The sequence below is a fragment of the Crotalus tigris genome, unplaced genomic scaffold, assembly GCF_016545835.1.
Source record: "Crotalus tigris isolate CLP2741 ecotype Arizona unplaced genomic scaffold, ASM1654583v1 scf7180000018371.15429387391:27106975, whole genome shotgun sequence".
Lineage (NCBI taxonomy): Eukaryota > Metazoa > Chordata > Lepidosauria > Squamata > Viperidae > Crotalus > Crotalus tigris.
The window spans coordinates 5175498-5200902 of NW_024096970.1; the positions used below are offsets into that span (position 1 = coordinate 5175498).

General features: G+C 39.4%; 1 protein-coding gene and 1 long non-coding RNA gene across 3 annotated transcripts in view; one reads left to right on the forward strand and one right to left on the reverse strand.

Moving 5' to 3' along the window:
• Positions 1-25405, forward strand: part of LOC120311571 — a 102490-nt gene that overhangs the window by 72942 nt on the left and 4143 nt on the right. The gene's annotated exons all lie outside the window — the stretch shown is intronic.
• LAMA4 (laminin subunit alpha 4) overlaps positions 1-25405 on the reverse strand; it is a 103884-nt gene that overhangs the window by 66618 nt on the left and 11861 nt on the right. The window contains exons 2-3 of the mRNA XM_039351222.1: positions 5662-5763; positions 1813-1937 (exon numbers count right to left, since the gene is read on the reverse strand). Coding sequence (XP_039207156.1) covers positions 1813-1937; positions 5662-5763 — 227 coding nt within the window. The remainder of the gene's footprint in view (positions 1-1812; positions 1938-5661; positions 5764-25405) is intronic.

A 25405-nucleotide genomic window follows, 5' to 3' on the forward strand; every position in this document is an offset into this window, starting at 1 on the left:
GGGGAAGGAGAGGCATCTCATAGATTTAGAGATACTATACCTTTTACCATCACAGCTCCTCAGAGGGTGACCTCCTACGAATATGAAAGAGTTCCTTTCATCTAAAGGCATTCTCATAAATCTAGTTGAATAAATGTAATTGTTTTCCATAGACTTGTATTCATTTCCCTTGTTGTACCAATATTTTCTTTTGTGTGTTCATCTTTTATCCATGTTATAAAACCTTTAAATCTAAGAGACAAACCAAATGGCTTTATCTCCACCCATTGGAACAGATCCCAAATATTACTAACCCATTATCCACATTAGGCACAGAGCACTGTAAACTGTGAAATCTTTTTTTTTTAATCATACAGTATAGTTAATTGCACCATAATATATCTACCAAAGGAAAAGAAGTAAGCAAGGATATGTTTTCCTTGATCTTTTACAGTTTCAACATCTGTCTTCCACAATGTATTTTTGCAATGTAAGCTATATGTTTGAATTCATGGAAGAAAAAAGTAATAAATGCCTTGGAAGCAAGACTAATAGGCCATCCGTGCAGTCTGTCAGCTTAAAGGTTACGAAAATTGTATGAAATTGGGCTGCTACTGAAATGGAATTATAAGGATAAGAAGTGACAATTTATTAGGATCATAGAACTATTCAGGGTTTGTGCCAGAAAAATGATCATGAATTCTGTTTTATCTATATATTGGTAAAAATTGTGTGTCTGTAACCTTTAACTGGGTGAAATGGTGCAGCATAGAGTAAAATTTTTTGATCCAGGTTATCTTAAATGGTCTAACTTATAGAATGTGCCCCAATCCAGAACCCATAACTCCCATGGAACTGGAATTAGGGAAATGTTATAAAAGATTTTATGACAAAAATGATCATAAAGCATTTTATGACACAATACAAAAAAAATCATAAAACATTTCCTGTGGTCAATTCCTGATGTTTGATTGTGTTATACAGTTCAACATGGGCTACTTTGAAGGCAGATCCATCTCTGAATACATCCCTGAATTTTTAAGAACTTTTCAAGTTCATTAGAAGCTATGACACTGCTGAAGCCATTGAAGAATCCGATAACAAAATATCTCTGAAACAATGACCCCAAGCATCATGGATTGTTTAGTTGAATATAAGTATGGGGTTTCCATTCACTCCTCATAATGGGCTCTTATGAATTTCCTTCAGAAAACTGAATACTTCGGCTGGATATATCACATATATTTTACATATGTAAACGTCCTTAACATTTCTATTAATTTGGATTGCTGTCATGATCTGTAATATAGTTGAAAAGCCTTGTTTGAAGATTTGAGACATATTTGCCTGACAGCATCTGTACCCAAGTTTGCTGCTATGGTTCCCAAACCAGGAAATTAAACTAGATCCTTGAAAGAAATAGATACTTCTTTTTCAGAGCACACTTGTACTATAAATTCGTTCCCTCCAGTATGGTGCAGTGGTTAAGGCATCAGGCTAGAAATCAGGAGACTGTGAGTTCTAGTACAGCTTTAGACACAAAACCAACTGGTGACTTTGGGCCAGTCATTCTCCCTCAGTCCTAAGAAACAAGCAATGGCAAACCTCTTCAGGAGTCAAAACTGACCCAAAGGGTCTCACACACAAGTTAGATCACAAATAAAAGAAAAAAAGATTAAGTATAATGTCTGCAACATCAGGCAACATACACTAATGCAATTTTTTTAAGGTAGATTAAAGCTCAATGAAGTTTGGATGTGGATTTTTTTTCAGCAGCAGGAGCGATGGCTATAATAACTAACATCATTTGAAAATAAATATTGGTTTGCCTACTTGGCCACCAGAGGCAAGGGACAAGGGCAAGGTTGGCAGAAGCTGGGTGCCCCTCTGGTCACATCTCCCAGGTAGCCTTCTGGACATCGGTCACAGTGGTCTCCAGTTGTGTTTCTTTGGCAGTCCTGTAATATGAGAAAGAGAGAGAAGGAACACATACGGGTTACTTATTCAGACTACCCAGAAATTATTGAAGTGAACACTCTTGGCAATCAGTGTAAGAAACCTGGTGCTGATGTGGTGATCAGGTGTTTATTGACTGATAAAAATAAGATTTTAGAATTGTATTTGGACTTTTGAAGCAGAACATGTCAGGCTTGCTAACAAAGCACTAACCAAATAGTTTGCAAGATATAATTTGGGAAGGCATATTTCTGCAGCCTGCCCAGAGCTGCTTGGTGCAGTCCTTTCTTGTTCTATAAGCCATTCCACCACCACCCTGATCATCACTGCTCACAGCGAGATATATATTAAAGAATTCATTTCTTGATGCCTGCTTGGAATCAATTTACTGATGAACATGCTGGCTAAGCTGTAATTATCAATTCATTTCCAAGAGCATCCATACGGGTATAAGGAATGGTTCCAGTTCTTAAATGTTAATGACTGAAGAAAGGCTATTGAAGAAGATCACAGATTAGATGCAAAGAAAAAAAAAAAAAAAAAACCGCCGCCGCCTCACTTTATTCAAAATTCAGAGGCTTGGGTTCTTTGACATACTAATGTATGCCAGGTTACTTTAGAAAATGACTGCATAGAAATAGAAAGAAAGGCTGCAATCTCCCACATTTCAATGCATCCAAGAAGATGGTTTCATTTAGTTCTGTTGTAAAAAAGATTTCTTGGTGGCTTCTGCACGGTTTTTGTTTGTCATTTTGCATTCTTGTTTGTTGAAAAGGCAGAACACCCTTTTCTTATCTTTTTCTCAGTAAACAGAAAGAAAGTTTTTAAGTACACAGAAAAAAGTGCAGTTTTTAATGTCAGCCTCCGGGCAAAGATTGCCTACACATGATCTTTAAACCTAAATGTGTGAGGACCATTCCCCCCCCCCCATACTTTTTCTTTTAGAAACATTCCTTCCTCCCAATTTTGGGAATTTGATGCAAGGACAATTTACAAGAGAAAATATGGAAATATACTGAGTATTTTAATATGCTCAATTTGTTCTGAATTCAGAGATGGCTGATTTCTCTAATCCATGCCACTTTTGCCAATGAAGCAAGCTTCGTTTATGGTATTTTTATGTTGTTCTCTTCCAAAATGGCTCTAAGCAGGATGAAAGAGAAATATTAGGAATTATACACTGTGCTCTATTTTGAATATACAATCAAAATTGTTTAAGAGAAATTTCAAGTTAGTTTGACTGTTCCATTTTTGAAAAAAAAATCACTTGTGTATGAAGGGTTTGTTACAAGACAGGAACCATTCTGATTAATGCTGTTTTGAGTGTTTGCTCCTGACTTGAGTGGAGATACAAATATTTTTTTGACCTCTTGCAAAGATATATTTTACCCCTGCTTGGGCCAGTAAAGAACTAGACATATCTTGCTGCCACTGGTTTAGACTGAACATCTCTCTGTGTGCACCTACATGAAGGGGTCTATTACAGAAAATCTGCAAGCATTTTAGCAGACATGATTTATTTTCTTTAAGGATGATGCTTTCTCTGTTTTTAGATATTTAAATGTTATTTCACAATTCTTGCCTGGAAACATCTTGCTCCAGCCCAGCCTTTATCTGAAATACATATATGAAATGTGTTATTTCTGAATAGCAAACAATAGCAAGTCTCTACAGCTTATGTTGCACAATTCTTAATTCTTCTGTTTCCAATTTGCAGACTTTTTGAAGTATGAGTGGTTGGCAAGAGTCTGGTGCCTACTGCTTATGTGGCCAGTGAATATCAACTCAGACGTTTTTTTAATAGGGGCTATAAAGGTTAAGGTTACGATCAGGTTCATTGCTAAGTGCTGCTTAAAGAAGCAGAGGAAATGAAGCCATGAACATTTTTACAGAGACCATAAAAATGATTAAAAAAACCTCTAAGGATAAGTTGACTTAAACAGTGTCTCATTCCTTATAAGTCTTTTAAAATCCATGACAATGCTGGTTTAGATCCTGGGGGAATGTATATATTTGCCTTTTTTTTTCTCCTAAAGGGAGTAGCTGGAATTTTTTCCCCTGAGAAATGTAAGCTCACTGTGCAAAGGATAAGAGTTTGCCCATCTGGAAAAGGAAGTGATGGTGGTAGTTGCCTAGTAAATGGCAAAATTGTGATTTAGCTAAGCAATGCCTTGAATTTTTAAGAAGCATTGAAATTGCCAAAGTTATAATTAAATAAACTGAACCAACTAAACTTTTCACAAAACTAACTAAACCTTCTCCAAATTTGCTGGCCAGTCAGAATACCTGTTTCTGATCCCCGAGATATATCACTAAGCTGCCAAAGTTCACTCAACCTTGACCAAACTTGGAATAATTCTAGAGGCAATCCAGAGCTTCAGGAATATTTAATTTTTGATTCCAGTTTTGATCCCTAAAATAGCTACCATTTAGGAGTAATCAAATGTTATAGAATGTTTAGAGTGCAAGAGATGAATATAACCATATAGTTCACACTTATGATGTTATCTAGTTGGATAATGAAACTCTGCAAACAAACAACCAACATCAGAATGCTCCAAGGACTCCACAGTTTATACTTAATGTGGAAAGGCCTTCTTAATATAATTAATACACTTTTATGTTCTTTTTGTTCTTTTGGTTTTAGTTTGGATTGAATTAGTATTTTAATTTTTAATGTACCTATGTATGGTAGCATAAATTATAGCTTAAAGTATGTTGGAATACCTAATAGACCTTGGGCATGTTGCTTCTTCATTTAAGGGATGAAATAAGGTTATTGCAGAAGAGTATTCCAGAGAGAGGAAGGGTGATAAAGTGATTCAGAGCAATTCCATCTTAGGTACACTAGCTCTAAGTAGTGTGGAATTGTTAGTTTGGTAGCTTTCAAGATTTTGTTGTATTATCCCACTACCAATAAACCAAATTCCAAAAACCCAAGTACTTCTTTATTCCTATATCTGCCAGCTTGACAGAGCTAGAAGTAAGGGTGCTCAATAGCATACAAAATTATTCAAAACCTTTTTGAATACCAAGTTATTCAAAATCTTTTTGTTAACATTTTGGTTATTTTCTATGGAATGACAAGACACTTTTGTTGTTTTATTGCTTCAGAAATCTTGCTTCAGATTTCTTTGTGCCTGCATTTTTGCATACATTAAGGTGTCTGAATTCAAAGCTTGTAAAAACACTAGATTATGAAATTATCATTATATTCTTATTTGGGTCTCTTGTTAGCTGCTTTGAAAATTTGGTTTAAGCTGTGGAGACATCTTGTCCAATGCAAAAATTCTGGAGTGCAATCCATGGTGTCTGCAGCAAAATGTGATGGCACCAAATGCACCTTGTAGAGATGATAATTATACAAATGTCATCATTGCATATTGGGTTCTGACATCTGACATACACATAGAGGATGCGTAATAAATCATTCATGGTGGGCTTGTGGTCTTCAAAAAGCAATCATTCATATGTGAGCCAGCATTTCACAGTGAAAGAAAGCCGAAGGCAACCTCCTAGCCAGCCAGAATCATTTGGTAGTGAGATGGGCAGCATTAAAAATTCAACAAACAAACTAAATCTCTTGGAAAAAACCTAGAGGACAAAAAAGCAAGCTTACAAAAATCAGAAAATATCTGAGTTCATATGACAGGAATCATAATAACGACCACTTATGAGATTCACAAAGGCATTCACAGACATTGCAAAGCAAGAGAGATTACCTACCACACAAATACCAGATCCATCAAGACACTTGTAGGCATTGTTATTGCAGTTGCAGGGGCTGCAGTGGCCTGAAATGGTGTGAAAAAACCCTTCTTGGCATTTCTGCAAGAAAAATCCAAGGGGGAAAAATATGTAATTGGCTATATTTTCCCAGCTTTTGTTTTTTTATAACCTATATATTACATGTAGCTATAACTCAAGATAAAAAAGACATCCCTACAATTTTAAAAATAAGAATAAGATCAAGTGCAGCTGCTACAGCTCAGATTTGGTAGCTCTAATATTTTTCTTAGCTCTGGCATTTTCAAGATGTAAGCTACAATCTTAGCAACATGGCCATAGCAAATTTTTATTATTAGACATTTTAGACAACAAACCTTCAAAATGACCTTGTCTGAAGCCTGATAATACAGTTCTTCCGAATCCATAGGGACAGGCAAGCAGAAAGGATGATAAGTCAGGGATAAAAAGTAATCTAAATACAGGCTGTATACATCCATTAAGGCACACATTTGTTAAGGCAATTTTAGCAGATTGGCAGCAAGATATCACAGATAGGACTGATCTGCCACTATTTTTTAAATTATTTTTTCCCCATTGGTTATAAAGGGAGGCAATCTCTTATGCAATGGCTAATAAAACAGATGAAATAAGCTTTTAAAAATAGGACGATAGGCACTTATTTCAATGTCAACCTTCTTTCTGATGAATCTTTGGACACTAAGAACTGAGGTTTTGATTTTTCATGGAGCAAGTGAATTCAGAAGATTACTGTGAAGTTTATATCAGTATAAAGGAAATAAATACAACCCCAAGTGTTGTCTGCCTCCATTTATTCTCCAGTCCTAACTATTTGAGTACAGCTGATACCACCATCCCCTTCTCCTTTCTTGGGAGAACACAGAATTGTAGTTCCATTTATTGCCTCTAGTATTATTAGAATATTTGGCTAATTGTATGATTTAAGTGATTTAATATTCCTTGGTGCAAAAAGAGTTGATTAGAAGGCTTATGTAAGTATAGGGATTAGTCAAACTGGCAAGCTACTTTGTTTTCTTCTATGAGCAAAAGTAACAGGCTTGCTTTGCCCACTGGCCCATAATTCAACTTTTTAAAACAGTAGGTGGACTGAAATAGTTCTTACTTCAATTCTTTCTTCAGCATTAGCATTCTTATTAGCAATGGAGATCAGTTCAAGCCCGGGGGAAAATTTTTTTCCCAACCCAAAGAAGAAAAGACCAGTCCTGTTACTAAACATGATTAAGTCTCGAAATTGTTTTGACACCTGCATTTTGTTTTTTGTGTGGGATTTTTTTTAGGCAAAGGCATCTGTAGCTCCAGAATAGCTAAGTTATGAATGTTGTTTTCCTTTATAAATAATGAAGTGCCTTATTCAAACAATAAGTACAATTACTTCCTCTTCCTTTTTAGCTTATCTTATATCAGGCATTGTTATATTTTGGGAAGCTGAGAAATAAAAGATAAATACACAGTCTTTAAAATGAAAGGAAATGTCATAGTCAAAACAGAAATAAAATGACTTCAAATTAAGCTGGGAGTGTGTGAATTGACAAGTGCTTTATATATTAAAAGCTAGTGTACTTAAAATTTTGAACAATGTTGCACAAGCAAACTTGTATAGACTAGAATTTTGAATTATGAAGAGGAGAATATTTATTAAGCCATTTATGAATTCCTATGAATGGAGTTATGTTAATTGAACCAACTTGCTGACTTCTCATGTTTATGAACATTCTTATTTCAGTCCAATTCATAAGAGTGCAATTGAAGCTTGAGAAAACCTAAAAACAAGGCTGATTGGCAGGATGCAATTTTTGTAAAGCAACTTATATCCTTTGATCTGCATTTTTTTACCTACTATTTCAAAGTAGTTTTGGATAATCATTGAAGTACTGAAAATAGTGGAAATTACTTTTGTGGAAAAATATGTAAGGTTGCAATTTTTTAAAAGATGCCATTGCATATGTTATGAGCTATGAACATCTTCCTACTGTACTGTACCTGCTAGTGATGACTTCATGAAGAAGACATCACCACTGCATGAATAACTCTGTTTTTTTATTCCCTGCTTTCCCAGTAAACACACAAATGGAACTGAAGAAGCTTCTTGAAAGAGAAGCAAAATGTTTTCAAAGAATAAACCAGGGGTGTCAAACTGCTGGCCCATGGGCCAGATGCGTCATGGTGAAACTGCGAGCAATAGAAAAAAAGTCACGACACATCGCGACACGTCATGTGATGTTGCGAGTTTGACACCCCTGGAATAAACCAAGAAAGTCCGGTTGCCGTTTGGAAAAAGTAGCTTTGGGACACACAAAACTTGCACTTTTTAACCGGTTACAATGGATATCTGATAGTAAAATAAGCCTTGTTACACCAGAAATTCAAGAAGGGTTTCCATGCTGAGATTCAAAGGAAAACAACTTGGAGTATTGCTGAAGATTTATCATTTCTCTGATAGTAGCATATTTACTGTGCTAGGTTTTTTTTTAAAGAAACCAGTCAAAATGCCTCTACATTCTTGAATGCATTGTAAAGGAATGTTGTCTCTGGTAAATGAGAAATGCCTTTAAACTATTAAAATTCTTTTATATTCCATTATAAAAATTAAATGTATTTTAACTTTTCTCATGAAGCTCCAGAAAATCTTTCATTTTGAGAAATGCAATATCATGCCCTATTATTTGGGAATTTTGCAAATTAAAACTGTAATCTGTCTTTTGGGTATCAACTTGACAAGGTTGCTGCCTAGATTATGACTTGCTGTTATTGATAAACCCAACCTAGGCCTGGATTTATTTATTGTGTAGGCTGAAAATGTATTGTGGAAATGAATTTGTTAATTTATAAAAAGTTACAACATTGGAGAGCCAACTTAAAATCCATCTTCTGCGATGGAAACTCAACAGGTAATGTTGGACCCGCTTTTGCCAGCCAAACTTACAGAATTGTTCTCATAAAATGAAAAGATATAATCACTCGAGTCTTTTTGAGTTCTCGAAGGAGAGGGACTATAAATCAAATTAAAAAAACACAGTTTGTAGTTTTTCATGGATTATAGGAACCCAGATACTGTAAATAACAAAATGCAAACCTGGTCTAAATGTTTTTCTGTGCTGATACTTTATTTGCCACCATTTTCTTGCACTGGGTTTAGGATTGTTAATAATGGAGCATATTCAGAAAAAGACAGTGAACATCTGCTTTCTATTTTGTTGGAAGAGGATGGTTATGAAAAGAAAATCCTCATGCTGCATATCTACTTTTATGGTAATAGTCCTGACTTCTTACAAGCTCTTTCTTTGGTCCTATCAAACAAAATCAAAAGCTTACAAGTGTTTCCTCCTTAAAGACAGTTCAAAAATTCCTTACCGTTCTGTAAAAAAAAACAAAACACCCTTTGAACTTTGGTTTAGTTACACACTGCATTCTCCAGTATAGTAAGAGAGAAAAAAGTGTAGTTTATTATGTGTTAATTGTTTCTATTTAAAGTTTTCCTCACATTATTTCTGCCTCATGGTAAAACAGCAGATAGATAAAAATCATTAGGGTGACTTCAGTGCCATTAACAGATCAGTTAGCAGATCAAAAATCTATTAATCTGGAGCTCAAATGGAAGAAGGTTGTGCTTTCATATTGGAAGGAGCTTTTGTTAAAAATATATTCATTATTAGAAGCATGCAGATATCATGTGATCAATGTTTGGGCTTTGAACTGGAGCTGCAGAAGCAAAAATGCCAAATATCAGAGAGTTTCAAATAATAGCAAGAAGCTTTTAAAATCATGAGTTTTTAAAAAATGAACATTAACTTTGTTTTTCCTTTGGTGACAGAATAAATTGTAATTTGCAAGAGCAATCATTTGTTTTGTGGCAAATATCCTTGACCCATTTCAGAATGATATTCAAGGATTTGTACAAAGGAAAGGAGGTTTCAAACACAGATAGTCCTCAACTTACAACAGTCCATTTAGTGACCTTTCAGAGTTACAATGGCACTGAATAAAGTGACTTAGAACCATTTTTCACACCTATGACCACTGCAGCATCTCTATGGTCACGTGATCAAAATTCAGATGCTTGGCAATTGGTTCATATTTATGATGTTTGCAGTATCCTGAGGTCATGTGGTCACCTTTTGCAACCTTCTGACAAGCAAAGTCAATGGGAAACCCAGATTCCTTAACAACTATGATACTAACCTAACAACTGCAGTGATTCACTTAACAACTGTGGCAAGAATAGTTGTAAAATGGGGCAAAACTCACTTAACAAATGGCTTGCTTAGCAACATAAATTTTGGACTTGATTGTGGTCATGTGTTGAGGACTACCTGTACCCACCCCTAAATAAGATGGAGCTGATTGTTAAATGTTATGGTGAAAGCATAGAGCATGAAGTCTCTGGTCTTTTTCAGGTCAAGGAGCTAATATGACGAGGGACTAGAAGGCAAATGGCCTCAGTGAAGACCTCCCCTCATCCAGGTGTTGACATTGGAATGACCAATAGTGATCTACTTGTGAACTGCAAAACTCACTCTGATTTCCATTCAGATCTGTCAGTTGCCACATCCAACACAGTCCAACACTCCCCAGGAATTGAATATAAACAACCATAGCTATTTGTTTTGCTTCCCCCCCACCACTCCTCCCTCAATCTTTTTAGCAAAGCTTATTAAAAAAAAAAAAAAAAAAGAAAACCCAATCCAAACAACTCCAAACCAAAAGAGCCCACAACCCCCTCAGGTAAAACAAAAGGCTTTGAGAATGTTCAAGTTTGCACACAATTACTACTTATTGCCCAACTTTGGGGATAATTAGTTTATGCAAGCTCGTCCCTTGAATGGTGCTAATTATTCTTTATATGTTGCAGATTTTACACATCAAGGCCGGGCAGATATCTTCTGGGGTTTCCCTACAACCTGAATACAGATAGTCTTTATTTAGTGATTGCCCTGTTCAATTATTGTTTGCTCTTATGATGGTGATGAAAAAATAATGTTGTGGCCAGTCCTTGCATTTGTGATCTGACAGGTCCGTTAAGCAAAAGAAAGTTGAAGTACAATCATGAACACTGCTGTGGTTTCATTTTAGCAACTGGTTCACTTAATCATGTTGCTGGTCCCAACTGTGATCACTAAATGAGGATTACTTGTAATACCTTCCTAATTAGCAGAAAACAGGACAGGCCTTCAGCGCATGTAACTGTGCAAGTGGGCAGGAAAGATTAGTCAATAGCCAGTTCACTTTTGGGAGGTAAATTCAATAGGCTTTTTGCATGAAACAGACAAAAATGAAATTATGATATATGGATTTGATGATTGGTAATGCTAATAGACTATTGAACAATGGATGTTATGTTGTAACTGCAAAAAAAGTGACGTGGAATATACAGCCGTAGTATGATCTGCTTTCTCATGGTGTAAATTTATGTACAGCAAGCCGGCAGCTTTTAAAAGATCAGTTTCTGTTGCTGGAAGGCAGTGATACCATAGAAGGGGATGGGGTGTTAATTATTTTTTTTTTCTAGTCACAAGCTAAGATTCTTTGTGCACTATGATTACATACATTTCTCCAAACTCCTTTGAGGGAAGAGTGGTGGCATACAACAGCAATGTGGAATAATTAAAAAGAGTCAAAGAGGGCCTTGTGCAACTTTGGAGGAAGGAAGATCAGACTAGTACAGATTGGCCCTGCTTTTAATGTAATGTGTGCTTTTTTTTTTTTTTTTTGTCTTTTGTGCCAGATCATGGGTTTGGAAGGTCTTCCAGGACCAGAAGAATTTCTTATGTGTATGGTAGAGAGACTTCCATAGGGTGTCATAAAGCAGAACCAAGGGTTGGGGTTTTTTTGCACTGGTACTAAGAATATTCCTAGAGAGAGGCTGTAGGGAAGGTCACAAATGCATCTGAGCAAACTCCTTCCACAACATTTTTTAAAAGGGAATTCCTGCCAGCATTGTTTAAAAAGCCAGTCTTGTTGGCTACTTTTAACTAGCTATTTTAACTATTAACTGTTGCGTCCTTGGCGGGAAAGCAGACACGAGAAGCAGCTGGAGTTCTCAGTTTCTTTTATTCAGCGTTCAGCTTACAGGAAGATGGCTTCATCCTCGCCCAAACGCCTCGCAGCCTCTTATATAGGCAACTCCCGGGTAAATGGGTTACTTTTCCCGCGCCAGCACCCGCGCATGCGCACGGCGCTGGCGACAGCCTGTCTGGTCCCGGGCAGCTTTGCACCTGCCCGGGACTGCCTGCAAACGCCCGAGCCGTTTGCAAAGGCTCGGGACATAACACCCCTTTCCCGCGGGCTAAAACTACTACCAACATACAACATTTATTTTATATGACATTTTGCTCCCCAATGTTCCCACTGTTTACTGGCTTTTGCTTTGCCAGCAATGTTATTTAGTCTTCTAGGTACTTGGGAGATTTCTTTGCTCTCTGTGACCTTCTTAGCTCTGGATTACTGGCATAATTCCCCTGACTGGAGGGAGGCGTGAGCCTGTTCTCTCTATTGTGCCCTGGTGTCTTCCAAGGACTGTGCCCCGATGCCTGGCCTGCTCGCTTGCCCACCGGGCTCGTCAGGCCAGGGCTTCTGTTGCTTTGTGACCTGGTTGACCTGCCTAGCTGTAGACCCTCAGGCCCCTTGAAGTGATAGCCGCTGCTGGGCGTCTCTGTAGAACCTCCTAGGTCAGTCCAAGACCTGTCAGGAGGCTGTCCATTCCCTGAACCCCATTCTGTGTTCGGGCTCGTGTGGGTTTCTGTACTTTCCCAAAACTCATGTGTTCCCTGATTTGTGCTAGGGTTGTTGTAGTCGGGACTTGGTTCCTCGACTAGCTCTGTGTATGTTTGACCCCCTGTAGGATTTGGGGTAAGGTCAGGCCAACCTTGGGAATTGTGTGCCAGCTCTCTTGCGGGGAATGATTTGTTGGGATGCCCCTGGGTATCCTCCGTGACTGGAGTGCTGTGTGACGTATGTGGAAAGTGAGTATGCCCCCGGGGTGACTCCCTGGCTGGAGTAGGCGTGAGTGCCTGTTGTGTGGGTAAGCTCCATGACTTCCTTTTCGGAGCAATTGCGGAATCTTGGGACGAGCCGTTTGTGGCTCCCTCCGTGGAGATGGGCAGTAGCTCTTGCCCTTCCCTTTGCTCCAAAGGGTCCCCCTCCCCCCCTGGAAAAGACCCAGGAGTCTCAGCAGAAAAGTCTCGCCTAGAGCGAAGTTGGTCGATGTGCCGCCGTAGGACACGACCGTTGTCCAGGGCAACCTCGTAGGAGAGAGGACCTGTGATCCTGGACACAGAAGCGGGGACCCATGTATACCCAGGCCCGTAATTGCGAGCCCAAACCGGGGCACCCACAAGTAGTTGTCTAGGTGCCCTAGGATGTGAGGTAGATGAAGGCAGTCTGTCCGGATGCAACCGGTCAAGTCTAGTAGTAAGTTGGCACCCCCAACGAAGTTCAGCTGGACTTCTCCCTGTAGAAGTGGACGGTGTGGTGCGATAAGAAAAGAGAAAGTCAGCCAACCTGTGATGCCAGTCCCCGTAGGTGAGTCTCTTCAAGGCGTCCTTTGCGATGCGCACCATACGTTCAGCCATACCGTTGGTGGACGTGTGAAAAAGGCTCATACGGGCATGACGAATCAGGTTTGCCTGTAAGAAAGCTTGGAATTCGGATGAGGTGAATTGAGGGCCGTTGTCGGACACAATGACATCTGGCAGCCCGTGTGCAGCAAAAATCCCCCTCAGTACCTGAATAGTCTTTGCAGTGGTGGTGGATGAGACAGGTACAACCTCAAGCCATTTTGAATGGCTGTCAACAAGGACCAAGAAGAACTGGCCTGAAAGGGCCCAGCGTAGTCAATGTGCACCCTAGACCATGGGGACTGTGTTTCCTCCCATCTATGCACAGGAGCTTGGGGCATCTCTGGGCGAGATCGTTGGCACAGGTGGCATGCGTGTACCTTAGCCTCAATACCTTTATCTAAACCAGGCCACCACCAGTGGCTTCGTGCAAGAGCCTTCATACGAACAATGCCAGGATGACCCTCGTGGAGGGATTCTAAGACCCTAGTCCTCCTTGAGGTGGGAATGACAACTCGGTTTCCCCAAAGCAGACAACCCTGAGAAAGGGACAGTTCGTTTCTTTTGGACCAGAAACTCTGAAACTCAGGACTAGGGCAGTGCTCAGGCCACCCGGAAAGGACCCAGGAGCGGACACGTGAAAGTGTGTGATCTGTACCTGTTTCAGCGGTAACATCCCTGGCACTAAGAGGGAGCTCGGGCACGGCTTGGATTGATAGAATGTTGACAGCTGGCGCGGGGTCAGCTTCTACTACTGGCAGAGGCAACCTACTGAGGCCATCAGCATGGCCCATTTCTTTCCCAGGCTTGTGGAGTAATGAAGAATCATATGCAGACAAAAAAATAGACCACCTAAGCATTCTAGGGGAAATGATGTGGGGAGTCTGCTTACGTGTGGTAAACAGTCCCAGCAGAGGCTTATGGTCAGTGAAGACCGTGACATGCCTGCCATATAGAAAATCGTGGAATTTTTTAATTCCAGCAACAACAGCCAGAGCCTCCCTGTCTATCTGAGCGTAGTTGCGCTCGGCAGAAGACATTGTTCTGGAGTAGTATGCAATAGGAACCTGAGTTCCATCAGACCTGAGGTGACTCAGGACAGCTCCAACCCCGTAGGGGGACGCATCACAAGCGATGCACACAGGGAGAGACTCGTTGAAATGTGCAAGAACACTGTTAGAAGTGCGCAAGGCCTTGACTTCTTTAAAGCAAGCCTCATGCGCTTGTGACCACAGCCACACAGCCTGTTTGTCTAGTAGCCTGTGAAGAGGCTCAGCTACACTAGCTTTATTTGGAAGAAAAGAATTGTAGAAATTCAGGAGGCCTAGAAAGGCCTGAAGTTCGGCCTTAGACTTTGGCCTGGGTGCATCTAAAATAGCAGTTAGTTTGGATTCAGCATGATGAATCCCAGCAGCATCAATTTTGAATCCCAGAAATTCAGTAGAAGGCACCCCAATCTGGCATTTGTCTTTTCTGAGCTTGAGGCCTGATTCCCTGAATCTTAACAGGACAGCCCTAAGTCTTTCAGCTAGAATGTGTGTGGAGTCTCCTGCAATCAAGACATCGTCAAAGTAGGGGCAGACCCCTGGTATACCTCGTAGTGTGTTTTCCATTACGCTTTGGAAAATCCCAGGAGCGACATTTACTCCAAACTGTATCCTTTTTACTTTAAAGGCTCCATGTGGGTCACAATGGTCTGAGCTATGGCAGCATCTCATCAACAGGCAGCGTTGATATGCTTGAGCTAGGTCACTTTTGCAAAAACACACGCCCCCCCTTGAAGAGTCCAGGATGTGACCTTGACCACAGAACAGGATTATGGCATTTGCTGCAATGCCTTATTGAGTTGGCCGTTGGTAATCAGCACAAATGCGTAATGTGCCCCATTTGCCTTTAGAGGCGTGACAATGGGGGTCTCCCACAGGGCTGGAATCACGGTGTCTAGATTCCCTGTTGGATTAGTTTGTCTAGTTCAGTGTCAATTCTTTACTTTTTAAAGCAAAAGGGACCCTTCTTGCTTTAATCCTAATGGAGTGACAGTGGGGTCTAGCTTTAAGGACACAGGTGGTCCTTTGAATGTGCCCAGCTGGGGGCTGAAAACATCTGCAAATTCTTTGCAGACTTCCTGTAGGTCGAGTGTTTGTAAGCTATTGAGTCCTGTGACGTGTATCCCCAGGTCCTCAAACCAATCGAGTCCTATGAGACTCGTTCGTTCACCCCCTACTACTAATAAGTCTAGTGGACCTTCAAAACTCTTGTATTGCACGTTAAGGGTGGCCTCCCCCTTAACACACACTCTTGAGTTCTGAAAATCTGTAAATACAATATCAGAAGGCCTTAACTTGGCCTTAGACCCACTTCTGGAACAAATCTTCCTAAATGTATGCAATGAAATGATGGACAGGGCAGACCCTGTGTCTAGTTCCATAGATAATGGAACCCATTGTAGCTTCACGTTGAGTGACAGCTTTTTCTTCATGGGCTTGTGTGTGCCTGTTCTACAGATGCTTCTTCGCGAAGCGCAAAAACCTACCCTATTCTGGCTGGGGAATCTGGTACCTTTCCAGGCGTTCTTCTTGGGTTGTGCTTCGTCGCTCCAGACACAACAGCTGCAATGTGCCCTTGTTGCCGCATGCCCGGCAGGTAGCGGAGCGGAACTTGCAGTCGGTTCTTCTGTGGTGACCTCCACAGCCGATGCACTTGAGCGGAGCCGAAGAGCTTCCCTTCTGGTTCTCTTCCTTCGCGGGGTGTAGACGGTCGACTTCCTCGTCCGGATCCTCCTCGGAGTTTCGTCGGACGTCTTCCTGGTGCACGGACGCACCCTCTGCACTGTTTCTGATCGGCCGCATGTTTTTGACGGCGCCGCCTGCTTCTTCTTCTGCGGTGACTTCCCTTAAGGCGTCTTGGAAGGATAATTCTTCCTTTGCGAAAAGTCTCTGTTGTAGCTCGCGATGCCTTAACCCACACACGAATCGGTCCCTCAGTCGTTCCTCGAGGTCCTTGAACTCGCAGGGCTTGGCGGCCTTCCGTAGCGCGGCAATGTATTCCTTGGCTGTTTCACCGGACCGTTGATCCCTCTGCTCGAAGGTGTGGCGCCATGAGATAACGGACACCGTGGGGTGGAAGTGCTCTTTCAGCATCTTCTTCAGGTCTGCGTAGCTTACAGACTCTACTGGAACAGGTGCTACAAGATTTTCTGCGATTTCGAAGGCGGCTTGGCCGCAAACGCAAAGCAGGGTGGCGGCCTTCAAGCTATCTTCCCTCACTTGGTTTGCCTTGAAGTAGTTCTCCATTCTGGATACGTCGGACTCCCACCGCTCTGGATGTGAGACGTCGAATTCCGAAAGCCTTCCGATTTTCGCCATCTTCGGATCTTCAGGAGACGGGTCTATCAGCCAGCCTACCCCCGAATGCGCAACGGATTGGCGGGCAGCTGCCGAGTCGACGCCGTTCCTCTTCCGCCACTCAGGACTCCTTGGGTAAGCTTACACTTCTTCCTTTCCAGGTAGTGCAAGGCATCCCACCTTCGTCGCCAGTGTTGAGTCCGTGGCGGGAAAACAGACACGAGAAGCAGCTGGAGTTCTCAGTTTCTTTATTCAGCGTTCAGCTTACAGGAAGATGGCTTCAGCCTCGCCCAAACGCCTCGCAGCCTCTTATATAGGCAACTCCCGGGTAAAAGGGTTACTTTTCCCGCGCCAGCACCCGCGCATGCGCACGGCGCTGGCGACAGCCTGTCTGGTCCCGGGCAGCTTTGCACCTGCCCGGGACTGCCTGCAAACGCCCGAGCCGTTTGCAAAGGCTCGGGACATAACATTAACTATGTTAATAACCAAGGTATGCTAACCCTCCAACCCAACATTGTTGAGACTTTATTCAAGAATTAAAATGGGTGGGCCCAGTCGAAGCATTGCCAGTGGATAAGATCTTGGTTTCTGTAGAAGGCAGATAGGCTGCTGGGCCAACATTAAAAGTATTATTCTCCTAAAACTGGATTTGAGGATACTAAACATGCACAACTTGCCGACACATTATAACCACTCAAATGGAAGTGGGTATGGTCTTCTAAAATAGATTTAACCCAAAGCAATCAAGGGACTCTCTTTCATCATATATTCTATTTTCTCTTTGGATAGGCACTTTGTACACTGCCTTTGATACTATATCAGTGGAGGGAAGTACAGTACTGTAGTTTGGAATGTAAATTGACTTAGCAAAAGTTTATTATTTTCATTTAACAATAATAAGAACTATAGGATTTGATTTTTTCTTAAGGTCATCTGGCAGAAATTAAAAGAGTTTAAGAGGAAACTGGCTGTGATTTTTTTTTTTATTAAAGCTATGATCTCAGCTCCTGTATTCAAAGGAACCTTTGGGCTGATTAAACATTCTGAGGTACCTTGTCATTTAATTTCAAAGTTGTGTCTGCCCTTTGGACTGTTACTTTCTGCAGTTAGTTTCTGGTTAGTAGACTTAATGGTTTCATAAAAACAAAATTCAGCAAACACTGTTAAGTCTGAAGTTTGTTTTCTACTGTGCTTGAGGAAAAAGCAGGACAGTAATGGTATTATAAATTTTGACCTCCAAGATAAGGAGTTAAGTTACAGATAAATTTTAATTTAATTTTAATATGATATTCTAAAGCAAAGTCCTTTTATATTCTTCAGGTTTCCAACATAATGCTCATTACTTTAGAAAGCCCTGTGCTTTGGATATCATTGAGAGGCAAGCCTGGATCAAGTTTTTTTTTTATTTTTAACCACAATGTGTTAGTTAAATAAGACACAATCTGCTGGGTTCATACATCACATTAATAACACCAAATCTACTGTATTATGGCTTAATGCATTATGTGAATCCAATAAAGGCAAAACAATGTAGGTACTGTATACTATATTAAGGATGGAAGGAATTTGAATGCAGAATTTCTTATATTTATATAGAAATGGTTGCATTCCTTAATCATTTATTGGACAGTTCCTTTGTAATGTGATCTGGACATTAAAGTAAAAGCTATATAATTATATTAGTTTAACCTAGTCTAATAATCCATTTAAGCAGGGAAACAGTAAGCCTCATAGGCATAAGAAATGCTGGAGATGTAAAATTGTATTTTAAGCTATGCCAGAATGAATCATAAACAAATCTGCTCAATAGCTGAGTTCAGTGCTTATATGGTATTAAGTTCTTACTGTTTCAAAAAGACTGTCCTGCTATTTAATTCATAGGCTGTTCATTACTAGGTTTTCTTAAAATTAAATCTCATCACAGATATGTCTTCCAACTAACATAACTATTGCTGTGTTTTTTTCTAAGACAAACTCATAATGACCTAGAGAATGGAATGGGATGAGATGGGATGGGATTGGACAGGACGGGACAGGATGGAATGGAAGGGAACAGAACAGAACAGAATATTCTTTATTGCCCAAGTGTGATTGAATATACAAAGAATTTGTCTCCAGTGCATAAGCCTTCAATGTACATAAAACAAAATAATATAATCACAATAATGATACCAATAAGAGAAGGTAGTAGAAAAAGATGAGAAGGATAATGGCAATACAGCCATACTACATGGGTAAATATCCTTAGATACAAGACAGTACTGTGGTAATTAGGTATTTAGCAGAGTGATGGCCTGGGGGAAAAAGAAAACTGTCCATGCATCCAGTTGCTTTGGCATACAATGTTCTCTAATGGTGTCTTGAGGTGAGGAATTGAAATAGTTTATGTCCAGAATATGAAGGGTCTATAAATATTTTCTCAGCCTTCTTTCTGACCTGTGCAGTATACAGGTGTAAACAGAATAGAATAGAATAGAATAGAATAGAATAGAATAGAATAGAATAGAATAGAATAGGAATAGGAATAGATCTGGAAGGGACCTTGGAGGTCTTCTGGTCCAGCCCCCTGCTCAAATATACAAGTATAAATAATATTTGTAAAATAAATATAAAAGTGTAAATATATGTTAAGTATATATTCTACAGATGTAGAGTGAAAAGATGTTCCTCACAACACCTAAGAAAAGAGAAGATAAGAACATTTATAAAAGAACAGACACTCAAGATTGAACTATAAATTAATGGAGGCCATGTTTTTCAGCTAGCCAATGTAGTTTGTGCATTGTTGGGACTATTAGAAACAAGAGAGATCAAAATTGTGCATAACGAAGTATTAGCACTTTTTTCTCACAGTTCTGTTTATTTTTGATTTATGGTTATGATTTACAGTCCCAAAGATGCTTTTTTATGAGGCAACTGGGCTTTCTTTTTTTCTCTTTGAAGACATTTTGCTTCTCATCCAAGAAGCTTCTTCAGCTTCTTGCTGAAGAGCTGAAGAAACTTCTTGGATGAGAAGTGAAACATTTTCAAAGAGAAAGAAGAAAGTCCAGTTGCCTTGTGAAAAAGCACTTTTGGAACAACTATGACCTGGATGACTGAGAATCTCTATAGACATTTATGATTTACAGGTTACTATTTAGTCTAAATTGGATGTTTTCCTGCTTGATGAAATATATTTAACATTTTGAACTTCATTCTTCTGACATAGTAAAATTGTAAGAATAGAAGTTTATCACCACAGAAAAAGTAATAATTTCTTTATAGAGTTCTTCATATCATTATTATCAGGGCTTTTTTTCTCATAGAATGCCCAAAACGGAGTTCCGGCATCTTTTTTGGATAGAACCTTGTAGGGTAGACAAGGCAGGTTGTCTGACATGTGTGAGTTCTGGCACCTTTTTTTTTTTTAAGACAAAAAGCACTGATTATTATCAACAAAGACTGCTAGGACCCATAATCTTTGTTTAGAAAGCTCTGAGTATGGGGATACTCAGTGTCAAACAGATTTCATTGGATTTATATAAATGAAGCTGTATTCTTATGCAGATTTGCTTTCCATGGAGATATTCATAGGCTGACATGCAAAATTTATCTTCCATGGAGATATCCATAGGCTGATGTGATTAATTTAAAGGCCAGTCCTTTACAAAACCCAAAATCACTTATAACTTCAGAGAAACATACAGTTAAATATATAACAATCATATCTCAGCTATAACCCACTATATTTTGCATTAACTGGTTTGTATTGCATTGCATTGGTCAGCTTCTACACCAAATAAGAAACGGTCAGAAATTTGATACTGGCAGACATTTTTTAGAAGAACATTCTGGTACTCTCTCCCAGATCTCCTGATGGCCAACTCTGAAATACTATGAATTCTCATTTAATTGAAAAATAATTGAGGATGAATTTATCAGGACGATAAATAGTTTCTTATGGCTTAAACAGAGATCAAGTTTTGTTAATGTATTCTACTACTAGCTATTCAAAACAAGTGTCTACATCACAAATGGGTACTTAATGGGTACTATCTATAATTTTTAATTCTCACTCCTAAATACTGTTACAAAAGTATCCAAATATCCAAAAAAATCTTGAGCTATTAATGTCTTCCTCAACTTGTCTCCAACCCACCATAAGACAAATTCTACCCATGTTTTTCTGTTCCATGTCAAAGATCGTTTTCCAGTTTGTATCTGCTCAAGCAGTGCTGTCTGGATTGTTGCTAGCACTTCACTTCCCTGCATATAAACTACTCAGTTCCAATTGGCTTCTGTGAACCATGGTGGAAGGTCCCTCCTCTCCAGTGGTGGGATTCAAATATGTGAATAACCATTTGTCTATGTGGACACTGCTTCCGGAAATCCGTTCTGGGCCTGGGCAACAAAAAATTTAGCTATCAGTTCTGCCAAACTGGTACGAATTGGCTGAATCCCACCACTGCTCCTCTTTGATCATTGCCCCTGATCATAGCCATTTTATTCCACTCTACTGGGCTGTCTGCATTCTGCAAGGGCAGCCAGCCCAGCTTTTATTAAGTTACTCATTCTATCTGTTTTGTTTTCCTGTTGTTTTCCTATTGGTATGTTTAACAGCAACCCCACAGCTGTTCTGGGCTGTTACCAGTTGCCATGGCAATCCTTCTACTGTGTCCTCAGTTGCCTACTTTTCAACCAGTTGCAGGGCAAAGCAAGAGAAGGATTGCTGTGGCAACCAAGAACAGCCTAGAGCAACTATGGAGCTATTAAATTCTTGAATCGCTCATGTCTCATCATTCCACTGATGTAAATGAAAAGAAAAATGAAGGAAAAAAAAGGGTTTTGTGCTTGAAAAAGATTTGTATCCATATGTATATCCAGAGTGCAGATGGTGGGAGCAGCCAGGAGACTTCATTTCCTGTGAAAGGGAAGCCAGCAGATTTCCCTCCATGCATGGAACAGGAAATGATGTTATTTGAGCATCTATAGAACATGACTCCCTCTTTCTTCAGAAAATAATGCCAAGTCCAATGCACATTTAATGTGTGCATTTAAGCCTCACAGCTATCTCCTTTTTGCTTTAATTTGAAATATTCACTTATTAGACATCCAGTCTATGCAAGTAATATATTATACATATCCATGCAGTTCAGTTTTAGAGTGTTGATCAAATTGTATTAAACGTTCAGAACAAAAATCTTGGCCACTGTGAGATATCACAGAATACACAGTTTTTCTTAGAAGCAATGGCAGTCTACTCTCCTTGGGTCTTTTTTGTGCTTGTCAGGTGGTGAAACTTTAGAGGGGGAAACTGGGGAAAATGAGCTAAAAGGCTGAGAGGATCAATCAATGAAAGAGAACTGCCCTTAGAAGAACGTGGTTAGGGCCCACTTTCTCAGCATAAGAATCCACCAACCAAAACACAAGCCAATCACCATCCAGATAAAATACTTGGCCAGCATTTTTGCCATTGCTAAGGAATGAATTGAAATCTGGATCGGAATTTTTTGTGCCAGATTTTGCAAGCTTTAAAGCCACTATGTAGAACAGTTCAATCCTGTAATTTATAATCCTGGCCTCCCAGCAACTCTGGGTTCAAACATCTTTTTCAAACCTTCCAGAACTATACGCTACATGAATAGCAATGTATTCATAAGGAATATAGAAGGAACCTATGCCTACTTGGAACAGAAGAACAAGGTGCTAACCATTTATTGGATTTAGTACCTAGTTCTTGGCATTCCAAAGACACGTAAGTCCTGTTCCTCCTATGCTTTCTATGAATGCATTGCTAGTTATGTCCTCCTATCCCCCCCCCAGTTTATGAGGTGTAGAGTTGGAAGGGAGGCAAGGACTCTGAGATGTTTAAGGAGCCCAGGAGTGAAGGGAAAACCAATGGAGGATTCCCTGCAGTTGAAGCAAATTGCCCCTTTGTAAGGCAAAGCTATAGGGCATGAGTGTCAAACTCGCTGCATCACGTGATGTGTTGTGACGTATTGCAACTTTTTTTGCATTGCTGGAGTTAGGATGGGCGCAGTCTCCATATGATGCAACCGTTTGAGACCTCTGCTGTAGGGCTATTTGCTGACCTCTAGAAAACCTCCCCAACCTATTGACACAAAGTTCTATCAAAATGGCAACACCATATTTATGACATCATGTAATCAATGAGGTGTTTATTTCACCCAAATGCTGACTCTGGGCCTTTCTCTGGAGCTCTTCTACGCTGCCTGATTTATTCAGACTAATTAATTACAGATCTTTGATTGCTGCCTGTGTTTTCACCATCAATTACACTCCAACATTAAATGAAATTAAACAACTATTAAATAAAACACTTGGGGGGGGAGGAGGAATGGAGAGAATGATAATGTGTTTTAAAGTAAATAAAATATTTAATTTACTACTGTGGCTAAACATAATTTGTACGGATGAAGATTTTTCCACATGGTTACCTCTTTCCTGATACAAATGGAAAGCACAATACTATTCAACAACGAAGTTGAAATTAGAGATGGGGTTGATTCCAGTATAAACATTTCAGTTTGGCATTCTCTATAAAACTGCACACTCACATTTTCCATTTACAGCAGGACTAACACATTTTTTACTTGAAGGCATTCTTTCCCACAAAGTAAAAAAAGACACAATTGCTTTCTGTAAGCAACCTAGCAGAGAAGTCACTGCTGCCCTAAAACAATTCTAGAGCTGAAAAGTGTATAAAAACAGTACTGTACTATTTAGTGTACCATAGTGATAATCTTTGTGACATCTGTTATTCATTAGGGCTGTGCAGCATTTTGGATTTGGAATTAACACAAGTGTGTCGGGAACTCTTTAAATCAGTTGTGTATCTGTTCTCAGAATTGTTTTCTCACAATTTACAAGATTAAAAAACATGATAGCAGGGCAGTTTGACTAAGCTAAACTAGCTGTGATGTGAAGTGAAATAAACAGATAGGTCCTCCTTACAGAAATGTGCATAGTTAAAACAACTATAAAGCTGTATATAAACCATAATCAGAAATAAATGGGTTTAAATGAATATATACAAGCTAGGAAAGCTTTTCTTTTTAAAATGATGAGTAGTCTGATGGCAGAATATCCATCTGAGTACCTTGGTATTTGCTCTGCCCTTTTATAATCAATTGAAATCAATGATCCAGCAATAACTCCTGGGATTATGTTTGGACTGATTGGTATCTTTTTCATTTAAAGGCAGTAAAACAAATCTCCAGTATTTCCTTGCCTTCCTTGCACCATTAAATTCTCTAGTCATTAGTCTTTAAAAAGGAGAGTCTACTTTGAGCCAAATTTGACTCTGATGACTTCATGGTCACAATCCTGTAATAATATGGAAATGATTTTCCATTATTTTTACCCAAGATGGTCCTTTTTTAAACTTCCCATCTAACCTACAGTTATAGGATTTCCTGGTGATCTCCCTTGTTTAGCATTTTGAGATCTAAGGGTGACTTGATGCTGCCTTAGCTTCTTTTTCAATTCTCACAGATAATTGCCAACTGAATTATGCCTACATAGCTTATTTGTCTCCTGATTTTCTACCTCTTCTCTTCCAGTTCTATTTTTGCACTACTATTGTTTTGCTTCCTATTCTATTCCATGTTCCCCAGCCTGCTTTTAATCCCCCATTATTTTCTGTCACTGTATAAATCTAGATTCACACATTGTGCTAAGCCATGTTGTAGTCTATTTGGTTTAGTTTACTTGATGAGGTCTCTACAGTAGCACCCTTTCCAACAGAGAATTATTCAAAATACTCACAAAGTCTCCATATTGTCCCAATCTGTAACCTTTAGATGCTCTCCATTGTACATATGCTTGTGAGCAGTGGTGGGATTCAAATATGTGAACAACTGGTTCTCTGTGTGGATGCCACTTCCGGAAGTCCATTCTGGGTCTGGGCAACAAAAAAATTAGCTACTGGTTCTGCCGAACTGGTGCGAACCGGCTGAATCCTACCACTGCTTGTGAGACTCAAGCTCAAAGGACACTTCAGCCAATTATTTCATGCACTTTGTCAGTATGTCAAAATTTGATGGTTTTGTTGAGTCTAAATATGACTCTAGATACGCACTCTATGTACATTCTTGATTTTTATTAATTTTGAATGTCTTTAATAAATGCAGTGAGTCTTCATCTTCAAAGATAATTTGAAAGCATCATAATCAGCAGAGCAAAATAACATGCACAGAGAAACCGAAGCTTGGCAAACTACCATTGTAATATCTTCCCCCCCTCCCCTGAAAACACAACTTTAAACAGCTAAAAGCAACTTAAGATTGCATGAAATAAGAATTGGGGATGAGACATAGTCAGTACCATGAAGACATGATGTAAGAAAGAAGTTGGGGCATATATGTGTTGTGGTTAAATGCAAGTGGGTAAATGTCCCTATTCAATATTTCAACTGAGAGAATACCAACCAATTATCTTTTTACCATCTGTTATTACTGAAGTAAAAAGTATTTGTATTAATATTTCATATAAACCAATCAAATATTTGTCCACATATATTTGTGCATAGTCATCGGACAATATGCAATTTAGTCCTCTTGATGGGCCGCTATCAGCATGGTTGAAAAAGACCATTTTTTAAAACTATTAGTAAATGCACTGAGAAACCTCAGAAGCATTTATGGAGCTTCTCAATCATCCACGTCATGGTTGTCCCAAAGGTGCTTTTCAAAAGGCAACTGGACTTTCTTGATAACTTGGTAATAACTGGACCAAGAAAGTCCAGTTGCTTTTTGAAAAGCATCTTTGGGATTCAGAAGCCTTCTGTTCATTACTGTATGGTAT